Below are 20,453 nucleotides of genomic sequence, written 5' to 3'. Positions count from 1 at the left end.
GAAGATAAAAACAAAAGCAAGAGTCAAAGTCTTACCAGCATAAATCATGTGAAAGCAAAGGGTTATCTGGTTTACCAGTCTAGTGGAGCAATTCTCAGATGCTAAATTGGGCTATCTGGTCTACCAGTCCAGTAGGGCAGTTCTCAGATACTAAAATGCTAATGTGGACCTCGTTCTGGCAGGAACTCAAAGGAGGCTTCCACAAAGGCCAACCCTATAGCAAGTATAGCTAGTTGTGTATTTCAAAATGCAACAGAGAATGAATACAATGTCACAGGTAGGATATGCATGGGACAGGAACATCACAGAAAATGAGAGCCATAGAATTGCAGCTGTGGGAAAGAACGTATTTGTTTCACATTTTCTAGTAGCCTATAAAATCAGAACAATAATGTAACTATATGATAATATGTAACAGTAGTTATTTTTATTGCTGAATATCATATGTTTCGGTCTAGCTTTGCACTTGCTCTGTAGTCAAAGATGACGTTAAACTTCTGATTTCCCTGCCTCTGCTTTCCCAGGACTGTGATTTCAAGTGTGCACTGCTGCACTAACTTATATGGTGCTGGGGGGGGGCAAAGCCAGGGTTCCCTGTGTGCCGGGCAAGCATTCTACCAACTGAGCTAACTTCCTAACCCAAGAGAAAAACATAGCCCCTAAAAACACAGCTACTGTTAGGGAAAACATAAACATCTTGGGGGAGTTCTATGAGGGAACTAGAGAAGTGTGCCCCAGGTCTTTATGGAGCAAGTAGGCACTCCTGCCCCATAAGAGGATTCCAGCCCTATCTGACCGTAGTCCTTGGTCAGCACTGGAGGCTGCTTCCTACAACAGCCCTCAGTCTCGGCCAACTCTGTCCTGTTCAAGTTCAACCTGATAGGAAAAGCCCACGAAAGGCCAGGGGGTTCCACACACACACTCTAATGCAGACACTGTTGTATCCTATGGAGTCTCCTGGCATCTGGAGTACTGCCCCAAATAGAGGGGGCATCCTGATTCTTCCAAAGGCCAGTGTTATCTTCTACCAGTTGGCTATGACACTGGAGGTCATCTTGATATCTTTCCTTCAATGGTTCTTAAAACTCGGTGTGTGGAGTGTGGGTGGATACAGACTACTTTGAGAATTTTCCAGAAACAAAACAAAACACATCGCAAATGACACCGGTATGCTCACAGACCTTTTTGTGTCTTCTTGGATTCTAAGTTAAAACCACTTAGGGAAGTGACTTTAGTCCTGTTTAGTAGTAACAGGGAGGGGAGGAGAGAAGGGATAATCTACACTCAGGCACCTGCCATATCTTATCTTCCTTAAAGCATCTCAAACAGTATGTATATGACCACCATTTACAGTGTAAGAAACGCACAGAGAGGCCAAGTCACTTGCTGGGGTTAAACAGCTAGAGAGTGAGGATAGCATACTGAAGGCCAAGCCTCTGTCTGGTGACTGTGAACTAACTGTCTGCCTAGCTAGGATCATCAGCTTGGTCTGTTTCTTTCTGCTCATCTTGTTTCCATATCGATGACATCCTGGGCACAGGCAAACATAACATTCTTGGAGGCCTCTGTCAGTGAGAAAATGATGCTACCGTCGGAAGCTTTTTACAAGGAATGGTGCTCTCTTGGCACGTGAGTTAGTTGGTGTTTGCCAACTCGACACAAACCTAGACTTCTGGGAAGAGGGGATCCTAACTGAAAAAAATACCTCTTATAACCTCGGTGGCTAGGCATGTCTGTAGTAGGGTATTGTCTTGTTTAGTGATCAATGTGGGAGGGCCCAGCCTGATGTGGGTGGGGCAACCTCTTATAGAACTTATAGGTGGCCCTGTGTTCTATAAGAAAGCAGGCTGAGCAGGTCATGGGGAGTAAGTCAGTAAGCAGCATCCATTCATGACCTCTCCTTCAGCTCCTGCACTGCATCAGCTCCTGCATCCAGGTTCTTGCCTTGACTTCCAGCCCTGACTTCCCTTGGTGATGGAGTGTGGCCTGAAGTAAACTCCCCTGCACCTTGCTTTTGGTCATAGCATTTTTATCAAAGCAATAGAAAAGTATCTAAGACAGAGCCAACCCCTCTCTCTAGGCCAGTGGGAAGCTATTTAATATTACACACAGGCAAAGACTCAAAGGATACTTTTAAAAGCCAGACTTCCTCAAGCCTAACCCCCCCAGTGGCTTCAGGAGTCAATATACTGTCTACCTTGTGTCGAGGAAACAACCACTCTGTTTAAGAGTAGAGTACACAGGGGTTCAAGTCTCATTCCCACCCCAGCTTTCTGCAGCAAGGCCAGTCTGTATCTTGGACGTTCCTGTCTATAAAGTTCTTAGCTTGTCAGTTTCAGAAGATACTGTCAGCTGGGCATAGGTGACAGAGTAGGATGGGCAGTGTTCAGAGTGAACACCGATGTTCCCTTGATCTTCACTGTGGCTTTAGATTTCCAGACCCTTCTGTGTGTTTTGGGGTTCGGGATGCAGTTTACTTGGTAGTATGCTTTCTTGGCATGCACAGAGCCTTGGATTCTATAACCAACATCACATGAACCTGGCATGGTGGCACATGCCTGTAAAATCCCAGCACTTGGAGGTGGGATGGAAGGTTAAGGAGAGCTACCTAGTGGGTCTGTGACCAATCTGAGGTTGCTATGTTACACTTGTAAACGCCATGCTACTTTTATTTCTGTGTTTCCTTATGTGTGGTACAGCATGCACTTGGAGGTCAGAGACCAACCAAGGTTCTCTCTATCCATCAAATGGGTCCCAGGAACTGAACTCAGGTCGTCAGGCTTGGCAGCAAGCACCTTCACCCACTGAGTGACCTCATTGGCCCTAACAGTCCTTATTCCGAGAACGAGCCCAACTGAGCGTCCCTCATACTTGAACAATTTTGACAGTGTCTTTGAGTTCAATACTGTCCTATACCACTTGAATTTATATTCTTTTTTTTCTTTACATTTACTGTAGTTTTGCTTAGATCTATTCAGCCAACATGGTGTCAGCATCTCTGCTGCATCGACAGCAGCACACATGAAAGCAAACGGAGGAAACAAAGCTCTCAACTTCTAATTGTGAATATTTGCTAAGAGGGGCCACGGCTACTCGACTGGCTGTTGTGGTCTTTACAAACTGACTCCTATATTCATATATTGATATTCCATCAACCCCAGAGCTAAGGATGTTGCGAGATAGCATCTGAGACCATGCTCCACACTGCTGGGCACTGAGGTCTCCACCAGTAGATTTCAAAAGTGTGCTGATTTAGGACTCTCTTTGTTCTGTTAAGATGAAAAGTTCACGAAACCGTTACTGCTGGGATGTGGTGTTTCAGAGAACCTGAGTCTGTTCCTGGGCCATGGTCACTAACAGTTAGCCCCAGGGTAAACCCTTGCTCACTCTGAGGTGAGAGCTATGCCATCAGCAGCGTGGTCCAGACCCTGCCTCAAACTAACAAAATGGGGTGGGGGCAGGGGTGGGGGTGGGGATATAGTTCAGTGGTAGAGTACTTGCCAAGTTTCAATCCCATATATATATATATGTATATATATATATGGGATTGAACTTTGTGTTTTTTCCATATATATATATATATATATATATATATATATATATATATATGGGAAAAATATATATGGAAAAAATTCCATATATATATTTTTCCATATATATATATGGGAAAATTAAAAAGCCTTGTACAGTGCACTGTTAAGGGGTGTGTGTGTGTTTAGGACTGTACCCAAGAACCACCGAATCTTTCTGAACTTTGTATAAGTTCATAAGTTTGCCAGAAGGTTCCGCCTCCCCATCAGCAGCTACTGAAACATCCAGCTAACGTAAAGATTCAGAAAGGCCAAGAGGCCAAGTCCAGCCACCATTTCATATCCCATGGAAGAGAAAATCAATTCAGATCCCAAGTCCCGGACACCGTGGTCATAGAGCGCAGAACAATTTATGATCAGTCACCTGTCTTAGCTTCCTAGACCTACACAGACAGGACAAGTCGGGGTGGGACACAGATTTGTTTATATCCATCAGTTCAAGGAGATTGATGTGGCTAATTTGCATATGCAAAGCAATTAGCACACTGATGAGTCACTGATGGGCAGGGCCACGACTTGATCAAGACAACTTAGCACACCCCTTGCTCTCAATGTAACCATAAACTGCACGTCAGCCCCTGACGATGGAGTTGGTCGGGGTCACTGGGCTTCTTTATTTGTTCCTCTTCCAAATGTAGCCCCATTAAATACTGCCCTGCTTTTCACTATTGGTGGGTCGAGGATGAGTAGCCTAGCTTTAATAGTTGCCAGGACCCAGGCTCTGACCCTAACAACCCCAATACAAAGAGTCAGTGTAAACACTGCTTCAATTACAAATTCCAAAATTGGAATGGGGTAGGCAGGGTGTGATGCGGGTCTCAGAACCTTAATGGCTCATTCTCTGTAGTCCAGGGGCACACTGACTCTTGTAACACAGAGTTCTAGGTCATATCAACCTCAGCCTGTTTTCTTGAGGTCTTTACTTTCCACCGTTCAGACTTCATCAATGAGGTCGCCAAGCTGGTGATCGATGCACAGTGTTTTTACTACATAGCACTCCTTCTACTGATAAACAAATAAAGTCAGGACTGGAGTCCAGATTCCCCAGGCTTCGCCAGAGGGAGCAGCCACAAGTTGTGGTTTCTACTCTTCCACTGTGTTCAGATAAATCAGATGCAGCCGCAGAGCTCAAAATACACAGAATATCTACGGATGGAGATCAAAACTGTGGTAACGGCCCACACCAGCCTGTTAGGCACTTCCCTTTCCTACGTCATTCATCACGTCTAAGATGTCTCTGCCCTTTGTGAGTGTCGCTCCTGTGCATAAGCCTGTCTGTCTATGGAGGGGGTGGGAAGTGTCTCTGTCCCTCTCTGAAAGCATGGCATTGCCTGTGATGAGCCAAGTCTTAGTCTTGTGCTGTATCTATATCTGCCCCTGGCTTGGTTTCCCAGCTCAGTGCACAGGGGCAGATGAGAGCCTTAAGCAAGCCTCTGCCCCTCTTCTCTGTCCTTAGGAAACACCTACGGCTGAGAGACCAGGAGGACCAGGTGACAGTTCGGTGCCCACCGTGGCCAGTGAGCAGATATTCCAGATAACATCAGAGGAAGGGCAGAGACAGTTTGATTACCCAGAATGTTCTGTGAGAGTGCTGCAGAGGCCAGAAGGAAAACTGGACAAACGAAGAGCATGCAGTGTTTTGAAGGTAAGATACAAAGTTGCCCAGACTAAAAATGGAATAAACAAGACGGAGACCAGACAGATCCCGGAGGCTTCCTGGAAGGGAGCAGCCAAGTGACTTAATGTCACATTAAATCTGAAGTTCAGATTGGCAAATAATAATGTTCCAAACAGTGCATGGAACACACTTAAATTTATAGTAAAGTTACTTCTTTTTCGTTAATAATTTTAATAACACGTGGGGATATTTTTCAGTTTTTCAACCTCTCTGTGATAGGGAATGTCTGGTATGAATCATTCAAACCAGAAAAACAAGCCGGGTGTGGTGGCGCATGCCTTTAATCCCAGTACTCGGGAGGCAGAGGCAGGTGGATTTCTGATTTCTAGGCCAGCCTGGTCTACAGAGTGAGTTCCAGGACAGCCAGGGCTACACAGAGAAACCCTGTCTCAAAAAACAAAACAAAACAAAACAAAACAAAACAAAACAAAACATAACAAAACAACCCCTGAAAACCAGAATTACCCCAGCTTCCCCCAGTAGCTACTGGCTCTTAATTGCTTAATCTAAAAAGTAGCTTAGGCTGTTAACAACAGTAAACACTTTCATAAAAACAAAAAACAAAAAAGCTGGCAGAACCCCATGGAAGATTTGTATACTGTTGAGAACAAGGAGCTATAAGCCAGACTAAACACTCACACAGGCAGGGAAGGTGGACAGGATTTAGTTGTGTGTGTGTGTGTGTGTGTGTGTGCGCGTGTGCCCACGCACATGCTCGTGTGCCCACAGAAGTCAAAGGCATCAGGTCCTCTGGAGTTCCAGGCAACTATGAACCAATCAGTATAGGTGCCAGAATGGAACCCAGGCCCTCTTCGAGAGCAGTTCCTGTCCTGAACCATTGAGCCATCTCTCTAGGTTGCAAAAATCTATGTTGATCTCAAGTTACTTTGAATATATGTACAATTTTTGTTTTTGTTTGTTTGTTTTGTTTTGTTTTTTGAGATCAGGTGTCTCTATTTAGTCCTGCTGTCCTGGAAGTCACTTGTTAGACCAGGCTAGCCTTGAAATTTCAGAGATCTTCTTGCCTCTGCCTCCTGAGTGGTGGAGTTAAAGGCATGAACCATCATACCTGGCTGGATATGTGTATAGCTATCATATGTACTTGTTCATATGGTATAGATGATAAATATATGTACATAATACATATATGTCTCATTCATGTATGAATATGTAATTATTTTTTAAACGTGAATATCAAATATCGGTCACTGGAGTAATTTCCTGTGTCACCAATATGTGCGTGCAAATCATTTAGAAACTGTCTTCTACATTATACTGCTGGCAAAAGACTTCTAAATGAGTAAGTATAGGCAGAAAGAGGATTGAAAACTATCCGTTGACATGTTCCAATGTGTTCCTGAATGACTGGAACCAGTGTCCTGAGAAGCATCTAGAAGAAAAACTTTCTACAACAAGAAATAAACCAGAAAGTGGTTCGGGGCTAGGTCCAGCTGGATCCTTCACGAGAGAGTGAAGCCGGCCGGGCAGTGGTGTCTGTATTGCCAACTGTTCCGGGCAGCAAGCCCAATGGCACAGGTTTTCAAGAAGCCACTGAGATAGGTGCTTCCAGCTGTGCGAATCCACCCCGGCTTCTCATTCATTTCTTGGAGAAATTTGAATCAGGTCAGGTTCTGACCATGTGTTACAGTGGGGTTTGCTCGGCACCAATGCGAGACTTCAGCCCAGCCACCGTTTCTGAGCCACCACAGTCCTCCCCCTGCTGTTGATGTGGTGGACACCCTTATTTTCTAAAATGGTTGCTCAGAAGGTTGCATCTGGACAGGGAGGGGTGAAGACAGAACGCCTTCTCCCCAGGCAGGGTGTGTGCTGAGGAAGCCCAGGTTACCGACCATCACAGAGGGACAACGTAGCCACGACACACCACAGCCTTCTGTGCCTGACCCAGGCCATTCAATGAATGAAATTGTTACTCGTTTGTCTCTGTTTCTCCCCCACAAAGCACCTGCGTACAGCAAGATCCGCATCTCATTCCACCCAGGAGTACATTAGGAGTCCTCCATTCAGTGACAAGTTGAATCATGGAGGAAGAGGAGGAAGACAATCTCTGAGAATCATCAACATCCATTTGGCCCACTGGAAATAACTCCTGAGCCACCTCAGGACCCCAAGGACCCTGCAAACATCGCACAAACAGACTCACCTTCTTCCAAAACAACTTTCCCAGCGGTAGTGAGGTGGGCCCTGCCTTCTCCTTGCTGCTGTCTCTCCCTTCGCTGGTTGTCTCAGGAGGTGGCGGTGGGGGGCTGCAGCTTTTGGTACTCTTTGCCTTCCCTTGGGTCTCCTGGGGTGTGAAGTTGGCTTTGTCTGACTTGAGATTGGCTGAAGTCATGGGTGAGTTCTCAGTATCCTGTAAAGTTTGGTTTTTAAAAAGCAAAGGGAAACACTTAAAAAACGTCATGCTTTCCAAAGTAAAAGGCTCTCTGTTAATAGAAGCATCGGCTGGGGTCCTGCATGATGTTAATCTTCTTCTTTCAAAATTTCTGTTTTATGCACATTTCCGTTGTGAATGTAGCTCTATGTTAAAATCTTTTTTTTTCCCAGATATTTTCCTTTCAAGGAGGAAAAAAGGGGGAGACTTGTTAGTGATGGTGCTTATGTAAGTAACGTAGGGGGTAGGTTTTAGAGAACGGAGGTGTGTTATTAGACAGTGGAGTTCTGGCCTAGCTCTTGGCTCAGTGGGAAAGAAACTTGCCTACGACCCGATGACCTGAGTTCAAAACCCAGAACCCACATAGCAGAAGGAGAGAACTGACTCTGGAGGATTGTTCTCAGACCTGCACATGTCTACTGTGGCTGCATGTGCCTGTGCACATTACACACACACACACACACACACACACACACTCAGTCGAAGGAAGGAAAGAGAGGAGAGAGAGAGAGAGAGAGAGAGAGAGAGAGAGAGAGAGAGAGAGAGAGAGAGAGCGAGCGCTAATTAGTTTTTGCCAAGGCCCCTGTCTCCAAATCATTTTGACCGGGCTACCATCCACAGACACAGACATATTCTGACTCTGCACACAATCCTGCATACCTTCCCAAGCCAAACTGGAAGCCAAGGAAGGGTGGGGTTAATATGACAGCCATAGGAGTTCTGGATTTCTTCTCCCACTCTCTACTTTGGAGATCCAGGCCATGGAGAAGGCAGAAGGGAATCTGAATGCTGGTGAAGAGCCGCAGACCACACTCCTATCCTTAGATACCCCGTTCACAGCCCACACACAGCCTCTCTGGAAGGTAGCCCTTGGTTCTGCTCCTTCCCCCCTCTTCTTTCCCTGTCATCCCTCCTCCCCTTCCCACCTCCCCCGCCCCCAGCTGTGCTGAAGCCCAGTGAAGGCATTTCATGTTGCTTTCCTTTCCCTTTCTTTTCTCTTTTCTTTCCCCTCTATGTTTCTTTTCCTTCCCCATTCCTAAAGGGCCTCATGGAGCCCAGGCTGGCCTCAGCTCCCTATACATCCAAGGCTGACCTTGAATGTCTGACCCTCCTGCCTCTATCACAGCATCTCAAGTCCGCGAACACAGCTCTGCACCAACATATCTGTTTAATCCTTTTCTTTCCCCCAGTAGATTAGAATTAACTCCTAGTCTCTGCTTCCCTTGCATCATTGGACAAGGACTCACAAAGCCCAGATTTATCCAGACGTGAGTGAGTATTGACATTCAAGTTCTAGCATCGAATTCTTTCGAGCTGACTCCACTACAGCAAGCATCTTCGTTTCATGTCTTTTGCTCTCTGGACTTCGAGACAGGATCCCTTTCAATTCCCAGACAGTTTCTGACTAAAAGAAAACTATCTGACAATAAAAATGGGATTCAGACAAATTCAGGACATTTCAGAATATTTTTGGTTCTGGATTCTTTTTGGTTGTTTTGTTTTTGATAGAAGGACTTTCTACGTAGCTCTGATTGGGCCAGAAGCAGCTATCCTCCTGCCTCAGCCTCCAGAGTGCTGGGATTATATACAGGTGTACACCAAGACACTCTAGATGATCAGAGTCTTTTTAAAACCATCTTTCCAATGTTTACATTTTCAGATAAGGACACTGGTGCCTGTGATCTGCCTAACTCTAAACTGAGACAGGTAGAGAAAGAGGAGAGAGGACCAGATCCTGCCATGGCCGGTTTCCATCCAGTCCTTGATTCTTGGGACAGAGCCCAGCAAAGCCTCACTTGCTCTGCCTTCCCTGCCAGCCCACCTTCTCACCTTCCCCCTTCCCCCATGTGTGCCTATATTAGATAATTTACTATCCTTTCTCTGGATTCTATAGGAGACAGTAAAGATTCCAGCCTGACTCAGAGGCAGGCCACTCTAGAAGGTTATCAGACTGTAATTAAAAAAAGAACAATATAGGAAAGATAGTTCAGTGGATAGAAGAGCATCCTGCTCTTGCAAAGGATGTAGGTTTGGACCCCAGCATCCACACGGGGCAGCTCAGAACCACCTGTAACTTCAGCTCAAGGGACCTGACGCCCTCTACTGGACACCTTGGGCACCTGCACTCACATGTGACACACACACACACACACACACACACACACACACGTAATTTTAAAAAAGGAATCTCCCATTAAATTTGAGTTTCTAATCAGCAAATAATAACTTCTCTAGTATACCCCCAAACATTGCATGGACTATACTTAAATTTATACTAAATTTTTTTTTGTAGTAATTTTAAGTTACAGTATAAAGAATGGATTTCATGACAATATACAATTATTTCTTGTGTATCTGGAGTCTGGATTTCAGTGTGTATGCTATATTCTATTTGATGACCCTACCCTCGAGACTGTGTCTCTGGGGACTATCTTCTTAGTAAGTGATCCCTTTGTTTTTATTTTTGGATGTGGGACACAGGAGGGCTCAGTAAGGTGCAAACATCGGAACAAGAACACAAAACAATGGCGATGTGGAAAGGGAGAGGCCTGAGGGCCGGCTTCTAATAAGAATCCTGCAGCCGCCTCACTGAGAGATGGGAGAGTGGCAACGCCTGGCCTTCCTAGGTATGTGTCATCACTGAACAGCAGAAGCACATGGACTAAATTTGATTCTGAAGCATCTTATGTCCTAACCCCAAGAGACAAAGACTCAGGGTTAGGAAGGGGAAGTGATCTTCTTGCTTCTTCCGACAGGAACCTGGGTGGGGGTTTGAGGGCAGAGGTAGATCATTCATCTTGCCTGGAGTGCCCTGGCTTCATTCCAGAACTTATTGTATTTATTAGTTCTAGCCTTCCTTGTTCACAAATGATACGTCTGAGTAAGGGTTTCTATGCTGCAATGAAACACCATATACAAAAAGCAAGCTGGGGAGGAAAGGGTCTTGGCTTACACTTCCATGTAGATGTCCATCATGGAAGGAAGTCAGGACAGGAACTCACACAGGGCTGGAACCTGGAGGCAGGCGCTGATGCAGAGGCCATGGAGGGGAGCTGCTTACTGGCTTGCTCCCCGTGGCTTGCTCAGCCTGCTTTCTTATAGAACCCAGGACCACCAGCTCAGGGATGGCACTAACTACAATGGCTGGGCCCTCCCACATCTGTCACTAAGAAAGTGCCTTACAGGCTTGCCTACAGTCAGATCTCATGGAGGCATTTCCTCAGTTGAGGTTCCTTCCTTTCAGACAACTCTACTTTGTGTGTCAAGTTGGCATAAGACTAGCCAGCACAATACATTTTAAAATTTATGTGTGTGTGCCTTTGTGTATGTGTGTATGTGTGTATGTGTGTGTGTGTGTGTGTGTATGTGTATGTGTGTGTGTATGTATATGTGTGTGTATATGTGTATGTGTGTGTGTAAGTGTATATGTGTATGTATGTGTATGTGTGTGTGTATATGTGTGTGTATGTGTGTGTATGTGTGTGTGTATATGTGTACATATGTGTGTGTGTGTGTGTATGTGTGTGTATATGTGTGTGTGTGTGTATGTGCAGGTATGTGTGTATGCAGGTGTGAGAGGGCACACACAGAAGTCAGAAGCAGGCATCAGAGCTGGAGTTGCAGGCAGTTATAAATTGCCTAATGTGGGTGCCGGTAGCTAAAATCTGGTCCTTTCAAAGAGCAGCCATCGAGTATCCATAGCTGTCGCACCTTTTCTCCAGCCTCCCAATTTGATTTTTCACTAAGAGAATCTACTTCCTTATGTATTTGCTTTTAAGAAAGGGTCTTAGTGTGGCCATGGCTACTTGATACACAGCCCAGGTTGGCCTCAGATTTGTTACATGGGAAGAACAAGTGTTGGGGGTTGGAAGCATGCACTACCAGACTGGGATTAACTTCTTTTTTTTTTTTTTTTTTTTTTTTTTTTTTTTTTTTTGAGACAAGGTTTCTCTGTGCAGCCCTGGCTGTCCTGGAACTCACTCTGTAGATCAGACTGGCCTCAAACTTAGAAATCCATCTGCCTTTGTTTCCCAAGTGCTGAGATTAAAGGCGTGCGCCACCACTGCCCAGCTTGGGCTTAACTTCAAATTTTTTTGATTCCCTTTTTCTGACATGGAGGGCAGCCTCTTGGTAAGCCTGGGGGGTATTTTTCCTTCTAAGGAGAACATAATAATCAAAAGAGAAGAAACTGTTCTCAACAGAGAGGTAAAAGCCAAAGACCTATATGTAGCAAACTGCTGTACAATTGAGAACTGTATCGATCTGGAATCGTCCCCCTATTTTGATTTACATCTCAATGGGAAACACATCAAGTGTCAATCAAGGCACAACCCTGACCACCCAGAGCCTTGTGTGTCTGGGTTACAGAATCCCAGAAGACAGAACCTCCTTTAATGTTTTAAGAGTCTAGATTCCACCCTCTTCCCAAATGAGCCATATATTGGGAAGCTGTAGAAATGATGGGCTGGGGGATGCCTCAGTGGTTAAGAGCACTGTCTGCTCTTCCAGAGATCCTGAGTTTAAATCCCAGCGACTGCATGGTGACTCACAACCATCTGTAATGGGATCTGATACCCTCTTCTGATAGGCATGGAGAGAACGATTGGTCATGGTGGGAAGATGCTACAGATGTGAAACTTGATGACACGTGAAGTGAATGTCACGATGCAGGGCAGAGGGAGTGGGATGGAGGGAGTCACACACGTGTACAGAGACTCCTCAAACACTCAAGGCTTCCACGACACATGTAACCCCCAAGAGGGAGTTAGACCAGATTCCTTTGCATAAAGGTCTACGATGGGTCTCATTAGCTGCCACTAATTTGTGTTCTATGTACCTAGGTGACCGCAGACTTCTTATTTATGCATCCATTTGTGTTTCTGAGTCAGGGGCTTGCTGTGCTTCCCTGCTTATCGTGGAACATGATATATAGCCCAGGCTGGGTTTCATATTTGAGATGATCCTCCTGCCTCTGTTTCCTAGGTTCTGGGATTATAGGCATGCACTAGTATGTCCATAAACCTGTGCTACTTTTTAATGATTTTTAAAAGATGTATGTGTGTGTGTGTGTGTGCGCGCGCGAGCACACGTGCGCACTTGAGTCCAGTGCCCTCAAAGGTCAGAAGAGGACGTTGGGTGCCTTGGAGCTGCAGCGTCAGAAGCTGTGCTGGGAGCCTTCTCTCTATAACCTAAGTCCACTTTTTAGTGCTCTTTTCTTTCTTACTGCAGTATCTATCTTTCTCTCCTTGCAGAATGAAACAAGCCTTGGTGAGAATCGACGGTGGTCTTGTGTTATTTGCATATGCAATCAAGTCTTTATTATTTGCATATGCAATTGTAGCTTCTGCTATGTGGGTGTGCTGTGGAAATTTTCCTATTTCATTTGGGACTCTATAAAATGGATCTGGGAACATTTTGTTTTGTTTTTGTGTTTTGTTTTTTTTTTTAAAACATGTTCACTAACTTTGGTGGACAGTGGTTAATATTTTAAAAATAAATTCTGAGCATTTGGCCGCAACTCCGAGACCCTTTGAATTGGTGGTTCTATACATGTACTGTGTCTTTCTTCCTGTAGGAAGAGCTTGTCTCATTCAGTGCTTTCCTCTGCTTGGCATCTATGTGGGCTCGGTATGAACTCAGTCAGCAGAGGGAGCAGGTGAGGCAGATGCCAGAAAGGTAATATTGTTATCTTGAGGTCAGAAGAGAATTTCCCAAAGAGTGGGTGGCATACCATAACTTTACAATCTAGATATGAAGCAAAACTCAAATAGCATCCCCCCTTTCCCTTTCCCGACTTTCCAATCATTTAATAACATTCTGCAGAAAAGTCTGACGGATCCAATAATCTCCACAGGGCCTTCCTAAGTCAAGCCTGGAGGACACTGGAGTCAAAGCTCTACAGAGATGAGCTAGAATGTGACTTTAATGAAACACATTCACGCTCAATTTCCTGTGAAGAAAAATGATTCTGGGTTTCCTCATATGGAGGAACATGAAGCTTTATTTTTTTAAAGGCACATATAAATAGGAATAGTCAATTTTAGTATAAAAAGTGACTAATAGTATGTTTAAGCAAAATTGATGAAGGTATGCCAACGACCGACATTTGGGAAACTCTGGATGAGAAAGAACTTCAGAACCCTGCTCCACACTCAGCAGGAGCCAGACTTTTGTTTACAGCTATGGGGACTTAAATGCCCAAATTTCAGGCCTCAGCATCTTCAGTTCCCTCTCGCTGATCACAGGCACGCAAGGCTTGGGGTGGAGGGGCCAGTAGGCACTGGATCCTAGGCATCAGAGTGAAGAACAGGGTCCTCTTTCCTCCTGGCGTGAGGAGATACAGACCTTGTGCCTAAAGAGCTTTCTAAAGGAGAGTCCTAGCCTGGGGCTGTCCAGGCGCTTCTTCTTGCTTTTAGCCTGCGTCTCCGACATCTTCTGGCCAGCAGCATGTCCATCACAGACACTGTCTGCCTTGGTTGCCTTCTGGACAACATCAGACACAGCTTAGAGATTCGCTTTTAAAACAGACCCCACTTGTCTCCTCTGTATATCCAGACACTGTGACAATTAGTTACTGCTGTGTCACTCACGGCTCCCAACCCGCAAAGCATCATGGGAATACTTACCTTTTTAAAAGTTCTCAAAAACAACACGCTAAACAGTAGTCAATCTCAGGCACACACTGGTTTTTAACAGGGTCGCCTATATAAATTAACCAAACCAACCCATCCCAGCACCCCACCCTCCAGTCGTAAGCAACCCCCTTCTCCCTATTTACTTAGGACGGTAACATTTTGTGCTGTGATCACATGACTTAAAATATCAAATGAAACATAACCACAACCAAAAAGATCACACTGCAATCTTGACTAACAGCTTGGAATATGTAAACCTGGAAAAGAGACAAAAACAAACCACCTACCGACAAGGGATGTTTTGTGTCTTGATTTTGATTTTTTTTTTTTTTTTGGCTAAATGTTACCATTAAATGACTTTCATCCCCAAACCAATTTTCTTTGAATCTGTGTTTGAACTTTTATGGGAGTAATATCACCCACAAACATTTTGAGTGACTTCTGCATGGGCAAATTTCCCAGACAAAGGAAGTTTCTGGTGTGAACCAATTCATTGGGCCAAAATGGGAGGGGACAGAAATCAAAGTGACTCAGCTACAACCACTACAAACTGGTGACTCAAGTTACAAACACTGTGAGGCTTTTCATGAAACATGTAGGACTTTAGCAATCACCCAGGTGGTTGGAGAGATGGCTCAGCAGATAAGAGTACCAACTGCTCTTCCAGAAGACCTGGGTTCAGTTCCCAGCACCCACATGGAACTACGTGGCTCCTGTTCCAGGGGATCAGGTGGCCTCTTTTGACATCCACGGGCACTGCATGTATGTGGTGCATTTACATACATGTAGCCAAAACACTGCTACACATAAAATAAATATATAAAAATAATATAATATATAGTTATATAATGTATAAATAATAATTACATAATATAATATATTAAAATTATATATATAAATGACCCAGGGTGGAATGGGACAGAGATGGAGATTTTTCAACAGCACTTGGGGAACTTTAGAAGAAAAAGATGTACCAAAGACATACAGAACAGGAGAGGCTGGCTCCTGGGCATCACAAACAACCTGTACTCATGACCTTCATTTAAAATCCAGGCTCCCAGTAGGGACTTCTCAGCCCCCTGGGTGGGACACTGAGACTTTATCACCAAGATAATGCTCTGTGGGGACCACATCTGCACTGTGGATGGGTCTTGGTGCATGGACCAGCTAAACAGAAAGAGAGCATCAGGTCACTTGGGAAGCTACCCAACCACCCACAACCTCCACAGCTGACAGCCCAGTGTGCCAAGTATGGAGCTCCAAGGACTGAAAAACACAGAAACAAAAGAGAAACATTTTGGCTCAACCATTCATTGAATTTGACCTTAGCTGACTCATAGCAAATGAGTACTTCTAAGGAATCCGTTTTTTCAGTGGGAGAAGAACATTGGTCAATTCACTATGCGATTTGGGAAATAAGGTTGACTACATCCAAATAGAACACTACAGTTTACAAGGCATGGTGGCACCTTCCCTCAATCCTGCGTCTGGTAGACAGAATCTTAACTGGGTCCAGATTTACAGAGGTGGAGACTTGGATTTGGATAAGTTAGGATCACACAGCCACCATGTTGAAGTCCTGGATGGAGCTCAATTGCAAGCTTCCCAGGGTAAAATAAAGGACACTCCCTCCATCCCTGCTACAGCTTAACACTGTAGATTGGGGCTGGCTAAGCCATTTCCTGCATCCCTGTCCACATGTTCTATTACAGGCCACCAGCCCTGCCACGTGGAAGGAAAAGCATCCGAAAGATGGTTACTTCCATCCAAGATTACTTAGAGAGGACTGGTCTACACTTGTAGGCTGTAAACCTTCAGGTTCAGCAGGGCCCTGACTCCACCTGGCCTTTCAAAGCAGGCGTCCAGGGGCAACGATTTCAGTTCAACACGGCTTTGCAGTAGAGATCCACTTTTCAGGTGATGTGAAAATGGAAAACACATTAACACCCCCCAGATCTAGAGCTTCTGCCTTCCACTTCAGGGCAAGTCTCAAAAAAAAAAAAAAACAAAAAAAACAAAATAAACAAACAAAAAACAAAAAAACCAAAAAATCAAAACAAAACTATATTTCCTCATTTTCTAAGCACAACGGGGAAAAAAAAGACAATGATGGTATAGTTAGTAGTAATCTGTATCTGTTGCATTGTAAACAATTGAGAATTGTGACATTCTTTAGCAAGAATTAGTCTATCATTTCCCGCCCCGCCCCCTTCAAGACAGTGTCTCCCTGGGTAGCTCTGGCTCTCCTGGAACTCACTCTGTAGACTAGGCTGACCTCTAACTCACAGAGATCCACCTGCCTCTGCCTCTGCCTCCTGAGTGCTGGATTAAGGGCATGTGCCACTATACCCATATAGCTAAAATTTTTACTAAAATACCATTAACCAGGGCAGGGTAGCTAAGTGGGTAGAGGGCTTGCCTTCCAGGCAAGAGGCCCTGGATCCAATCCCGCAGCACTACAGAATCTAAGCAAACAAAACCACAGTCACAACCCAAGACACTTTAAGGAAAATCCATATTGAATTTCTAAGTAGATTCATATATGTGCATATATTAACACGTACTATTCATGATATGTATATCATCCAACAGATGCTCACACACAAATGGGAACCGAATTCTCTGCATAAACCCCAACATATAGACACTTCAGGGTGCCTACCGTGTCTTCTGGGTCCTTCTTTGTTTCAGTCTTGTTAGGCGAAACCTGAAAAGTTTGAGAAATGTACATGTTTAAAAAGAAAGATGTCTCTTGAGGGTGACTTTTATTTTATACAGGCAGACTCTTTAGAGTGGTCTAGTTTATCACTCTGAAAGGTGGGAACTAAAGTGCACCTTCAGCTGAGCAGAGACCTGAACATCTCAAATCAATATTATATTCTGTAATGTATTAGATCTTACGTATCCACCAAGAGTTTGGGCACATTCAAAGTCAACCTATGTTCTGTTGGTCCAGACACAGTACCTGTGCCACATCCTGCTGACCTTTTGAAGTCAGAGTGATATTTGCATACGATGCAAGCAGAATGGGGACTGGTTACTGATGGATCCTACCACAGCACAGCTCCTATCCCACAGCTAGGACCCCCACCCCCATGCTCTTGTCATGACTTCCCACTCTAAACCATTGTCACTGACAGCCAGATGAATGCAGCTCCCTTAGAAAGAAATTTGTCTCATGACCCCGGTGATAATCTTGGTACCACAGCATTCAGGTATGCTTGATCCTCAAAATTAGATCCGGGGGCAATGAAATTGAGGGAGAGAAACAGTTGTCACTACTTACCAGTGTCTTGAAGAAGCTCATGATGGACCTGCTGTCCTCTGTGGTATCGACCACCTGCGGGTCCTCCTTCGTGGTCCCCAGCACCTCTGGATCCCCAGGGACAGAATAACTCAGAGTGTCAACGTCTTGTCCTCTCTGCTCACTGTCGACTATGTCCTGGGAACAGAACAGACTTTCACACTTGCAGCTCCTTGGATGTGGACTCTCAAGAGTCTTCCTTTTAGCACACACCCCTCTCTTCCTTATTCCCTAATTCCACCCATAGCTCTCTGCCCACGGCCAGGCAGGACAATCGGGAGCTTATTAGAGCCCTTCTCTCCTCCCTGCCCCCTCTCTCTAGCACATTCATCACAGATGGTAGGAGGGACATTGTTTGGGGCCAGAGGGTGACAAACTGAGCAGTGCATATCACATCCAAAACAAAACCCCCTTTTTCTCAAGTTTGCAAGGAGGGTGTCGAAGAAGACAGCATTTTCCATCTTTGCAGTCTCCCTGTCTGATGATCCATATGTTAGGCCAGAGATGGCTCTGTAGGATCTTCCCACAATCCCCACACAGTCAAATTTTATCAACAACACTAACAATAACACTAAGAAATCATTTCCCAGTGGCTCCTCAGCTTTGGGCTGTGGAGTTGGTTGGTTCCTGGGAAGTGGCTGGGGGCTGAGTTCCTTCATTGCTCCACTTTCACAATGACCTGGAACCAAGATCCTGTCATCACTCTGCGCCACAACAACAACGGCTGCCACTCTTGCCTGGTTTCCTAGTTCCCCAGAGGCCTCACTTACCCTACAGGTTTATGCTTCATGTCTCACCAGCCTCCAGCTCCCTCCCATCACACCCTTGACTTTAGAGTCAGCCCAACTCTGACATGGCCTTCCTAGCATCAGGCCTGCTGGGCCTCTCTCTGATTCCTCTCTTTCTCTGTTCTTTCTGGCCTGTTTTCTTAGAGCTTCTCAAACACACCGCACTGCAGATTATTTCCAACTTCATGGCTTCTTCTGCCCCTCTCTGTGCCTGGAGGTAATTCTCATTCATTCTCCACATCTTCTTTGAAGATTTGTAAAAAAAAAATTAGGTGTGCTCCTTAGTGAGGTAACCCAATCACAAAAGAAGTCATTAGATATGCACTCAATGGGAAGTGGATATTAGCCCAGAAACATAGAACACCCAAGATACAATTTGCAAAACAGAAGAAAATCAAGAAGAGGGTGGATACATCATTCCTCCTTAGAATAGGGAACAAAATACCCATGTAAGGAGTTACAGAGACAAAGTTGGGAGCTAAGACGAAAGGATGGACTCCCCAGTGACTACCCCACCTGGGGATCCATCCCATAATCAGTCACCAAACGCAGACACTATTGCACAATGCCAGAAAGATTTTGCAGAAGGGACCCTGATATAGCTGTCTCATATGAGGCTATGCCAGTGCCTGGCAAATACAGAAGTGGATGCGCACAGTCATCTATAAGATGGAACAGAGGGCCCCCAATGGAGAAGCTAGAGAAAGCACCCAAGGAGCTGAAGGGGTCTGCAACCCTATATGTGGAACAACAATATGAACTAACCAGTACCCGCAGAGCTTGTATCTCTAGCTGCATATGTTGCAGAAGATGGTCTAGTCGGCCATCACTGGGAAGAGAGGCCCCTTGGTCTTGCAAACTTTATATGCCCCAATACAGGGGAATGCCAGGGCCAAGAAGTGGGAGTGGGTGGGTAGGGGAGCAGGGTGGAGGTATAGGGAACTTTTGGGATAGCATTTGAAATGTATATAAAGAAAATATCTAATAAAAAAAAACAAACAAACCTCAGACCCAAAATTTATCTTGTCTATAAGAAATTCATGAGAGACTAAAAGAATAGCCAAGCAATAACCAACCCAACTAGAGACCTATCCCATGGGCAAGCAATAATCCCTGACACTATTAATAATACTCTGTCATGCTTGCAGACAGGAGTCTAGCATGGCTGTCCTCTGAGAGGCTCCACCCAGCAGCTGACTCAGATGGTTGCAGAGACCACAGCCAAACAGTGGGTGGAGCTCAGGGACTTTGATGGAAGAGTTGGAGGAAGGATTGAAGGCCTTGAAGGGGACAGGAACTCCACAGGAAGACCAACAGAGTCAACCAACCAACCTGGACCCTTGGGGGCTCCCGGAGACTGAAGCATCAACCACAGAGCACACATAGGCTGGACTTAGTCCTCCCAACGCACATAAGTAGCAGATGTGCAGCTCAGTCTTCATGTGGGTTTCCCAACAACTGGAGTCAGGACTGACCCAAAAGCTGTTGCCTGTCTGTGAAATACATTTCCCCAACTGGGCTGCTTTGTCTGCCCTCAGTGGGAGAGGATGTGCCTAGATCCACAGAGACTTGGTATGCCAGGGTTGGGGGGATACCTGGGTGGGGGTTCTCTATGCAGATGAGAAAGGGAAGGGGATGGGAGAGGAATTGTGGGAGGATGACCTGGAGTGGGGGCAGCAATGGGGATATAAAGTGAATAAAAAATTAGGTGCTTCGGTGTGCATGTATGTGCATGTGTGTGTATGTCCTCGTGTATATATTTGTGTGTGTGTGTGCATGTATGTGTATGTGCATGTGTGTGCATGCATGTTTGCGAGCATGTGTGTGTGTGTGTACGTCCGTGTCTGTGTGCATGTGAATGCAGTTGTCCATGGAGGGCAGAAGAGAGTGTCTGGTCACCTAGATCTGGAGTTCCAGGCAGATGTGAGCTGCCGAATGTTGACTGCTGGGAGCCCAACAAAGGTCTGCTCCAAGAAAGGTCTGTACTGCTAAGGGCTTAGCCATCTCTCTAGCCCCACCCTCCCAGTCTTAAGTGTTACCTCTTCCAAGGGCCCATCCTTCAAACTCCA

General features: G+C 45.3%; 1 protein-coding gene across 2 annotated transcripts in view; it reads right to left on the bottom strand.

The window, feature by feature from the left end:
• Positions 1 to 20,453, bottom strand: part of Bcas1 (brain enriched myelin associated protein 1) — an 88,576-nt gene that overhangs the window by 24,968 nt on the left and 43,155 nt on the right. Inside the window, exons 5-8 of one of the 2 annotated variants that reach the window (XM_085832093.1) lie at positions 17,579 to 17,734; positions 16,955 to 16,999; positions 14,003 to 14,140; positions 7,430 to 7,636 (exon numbers count right to left, since the gene is read on the bottom strand). In XM_085832093.1, the coding sequence (XP_085688219.1) occupies positions 7,430 to 7,636; positions 14,003 to 14,140; positions 16,955 to 16,999; positions 17,579 to 17,734 (546 nt within the window). The remainder of the gene's footprint in view (positions 1 to 7,429; positions 7,637 to 14,002; positions 14,141 to 16,954; positions 17,000 to 17,578; positions 17,735 to 20,453) is intronic. The other variant, XM_029468981.2, reaches the window with a different exon arrangement.

Source organism: Mus caroli, unplaced genomic scaffold, assembly GCF_978045245.1.
Source record: "Mus caroli unplaced genomic scaffold, Mus_caroli_1 scaffold_2, whole genome shotgun sequence".
Classification (NCBI taxonomy): domain Eukaryota; kingdom Metazoa; phylum Chordata; class Mammalia; order Rodentia; family Muridae; genus Mus; species Mus caroli.
This window is presented reverse-complemented; position numbering and strand designations above follow the sequence as displayed.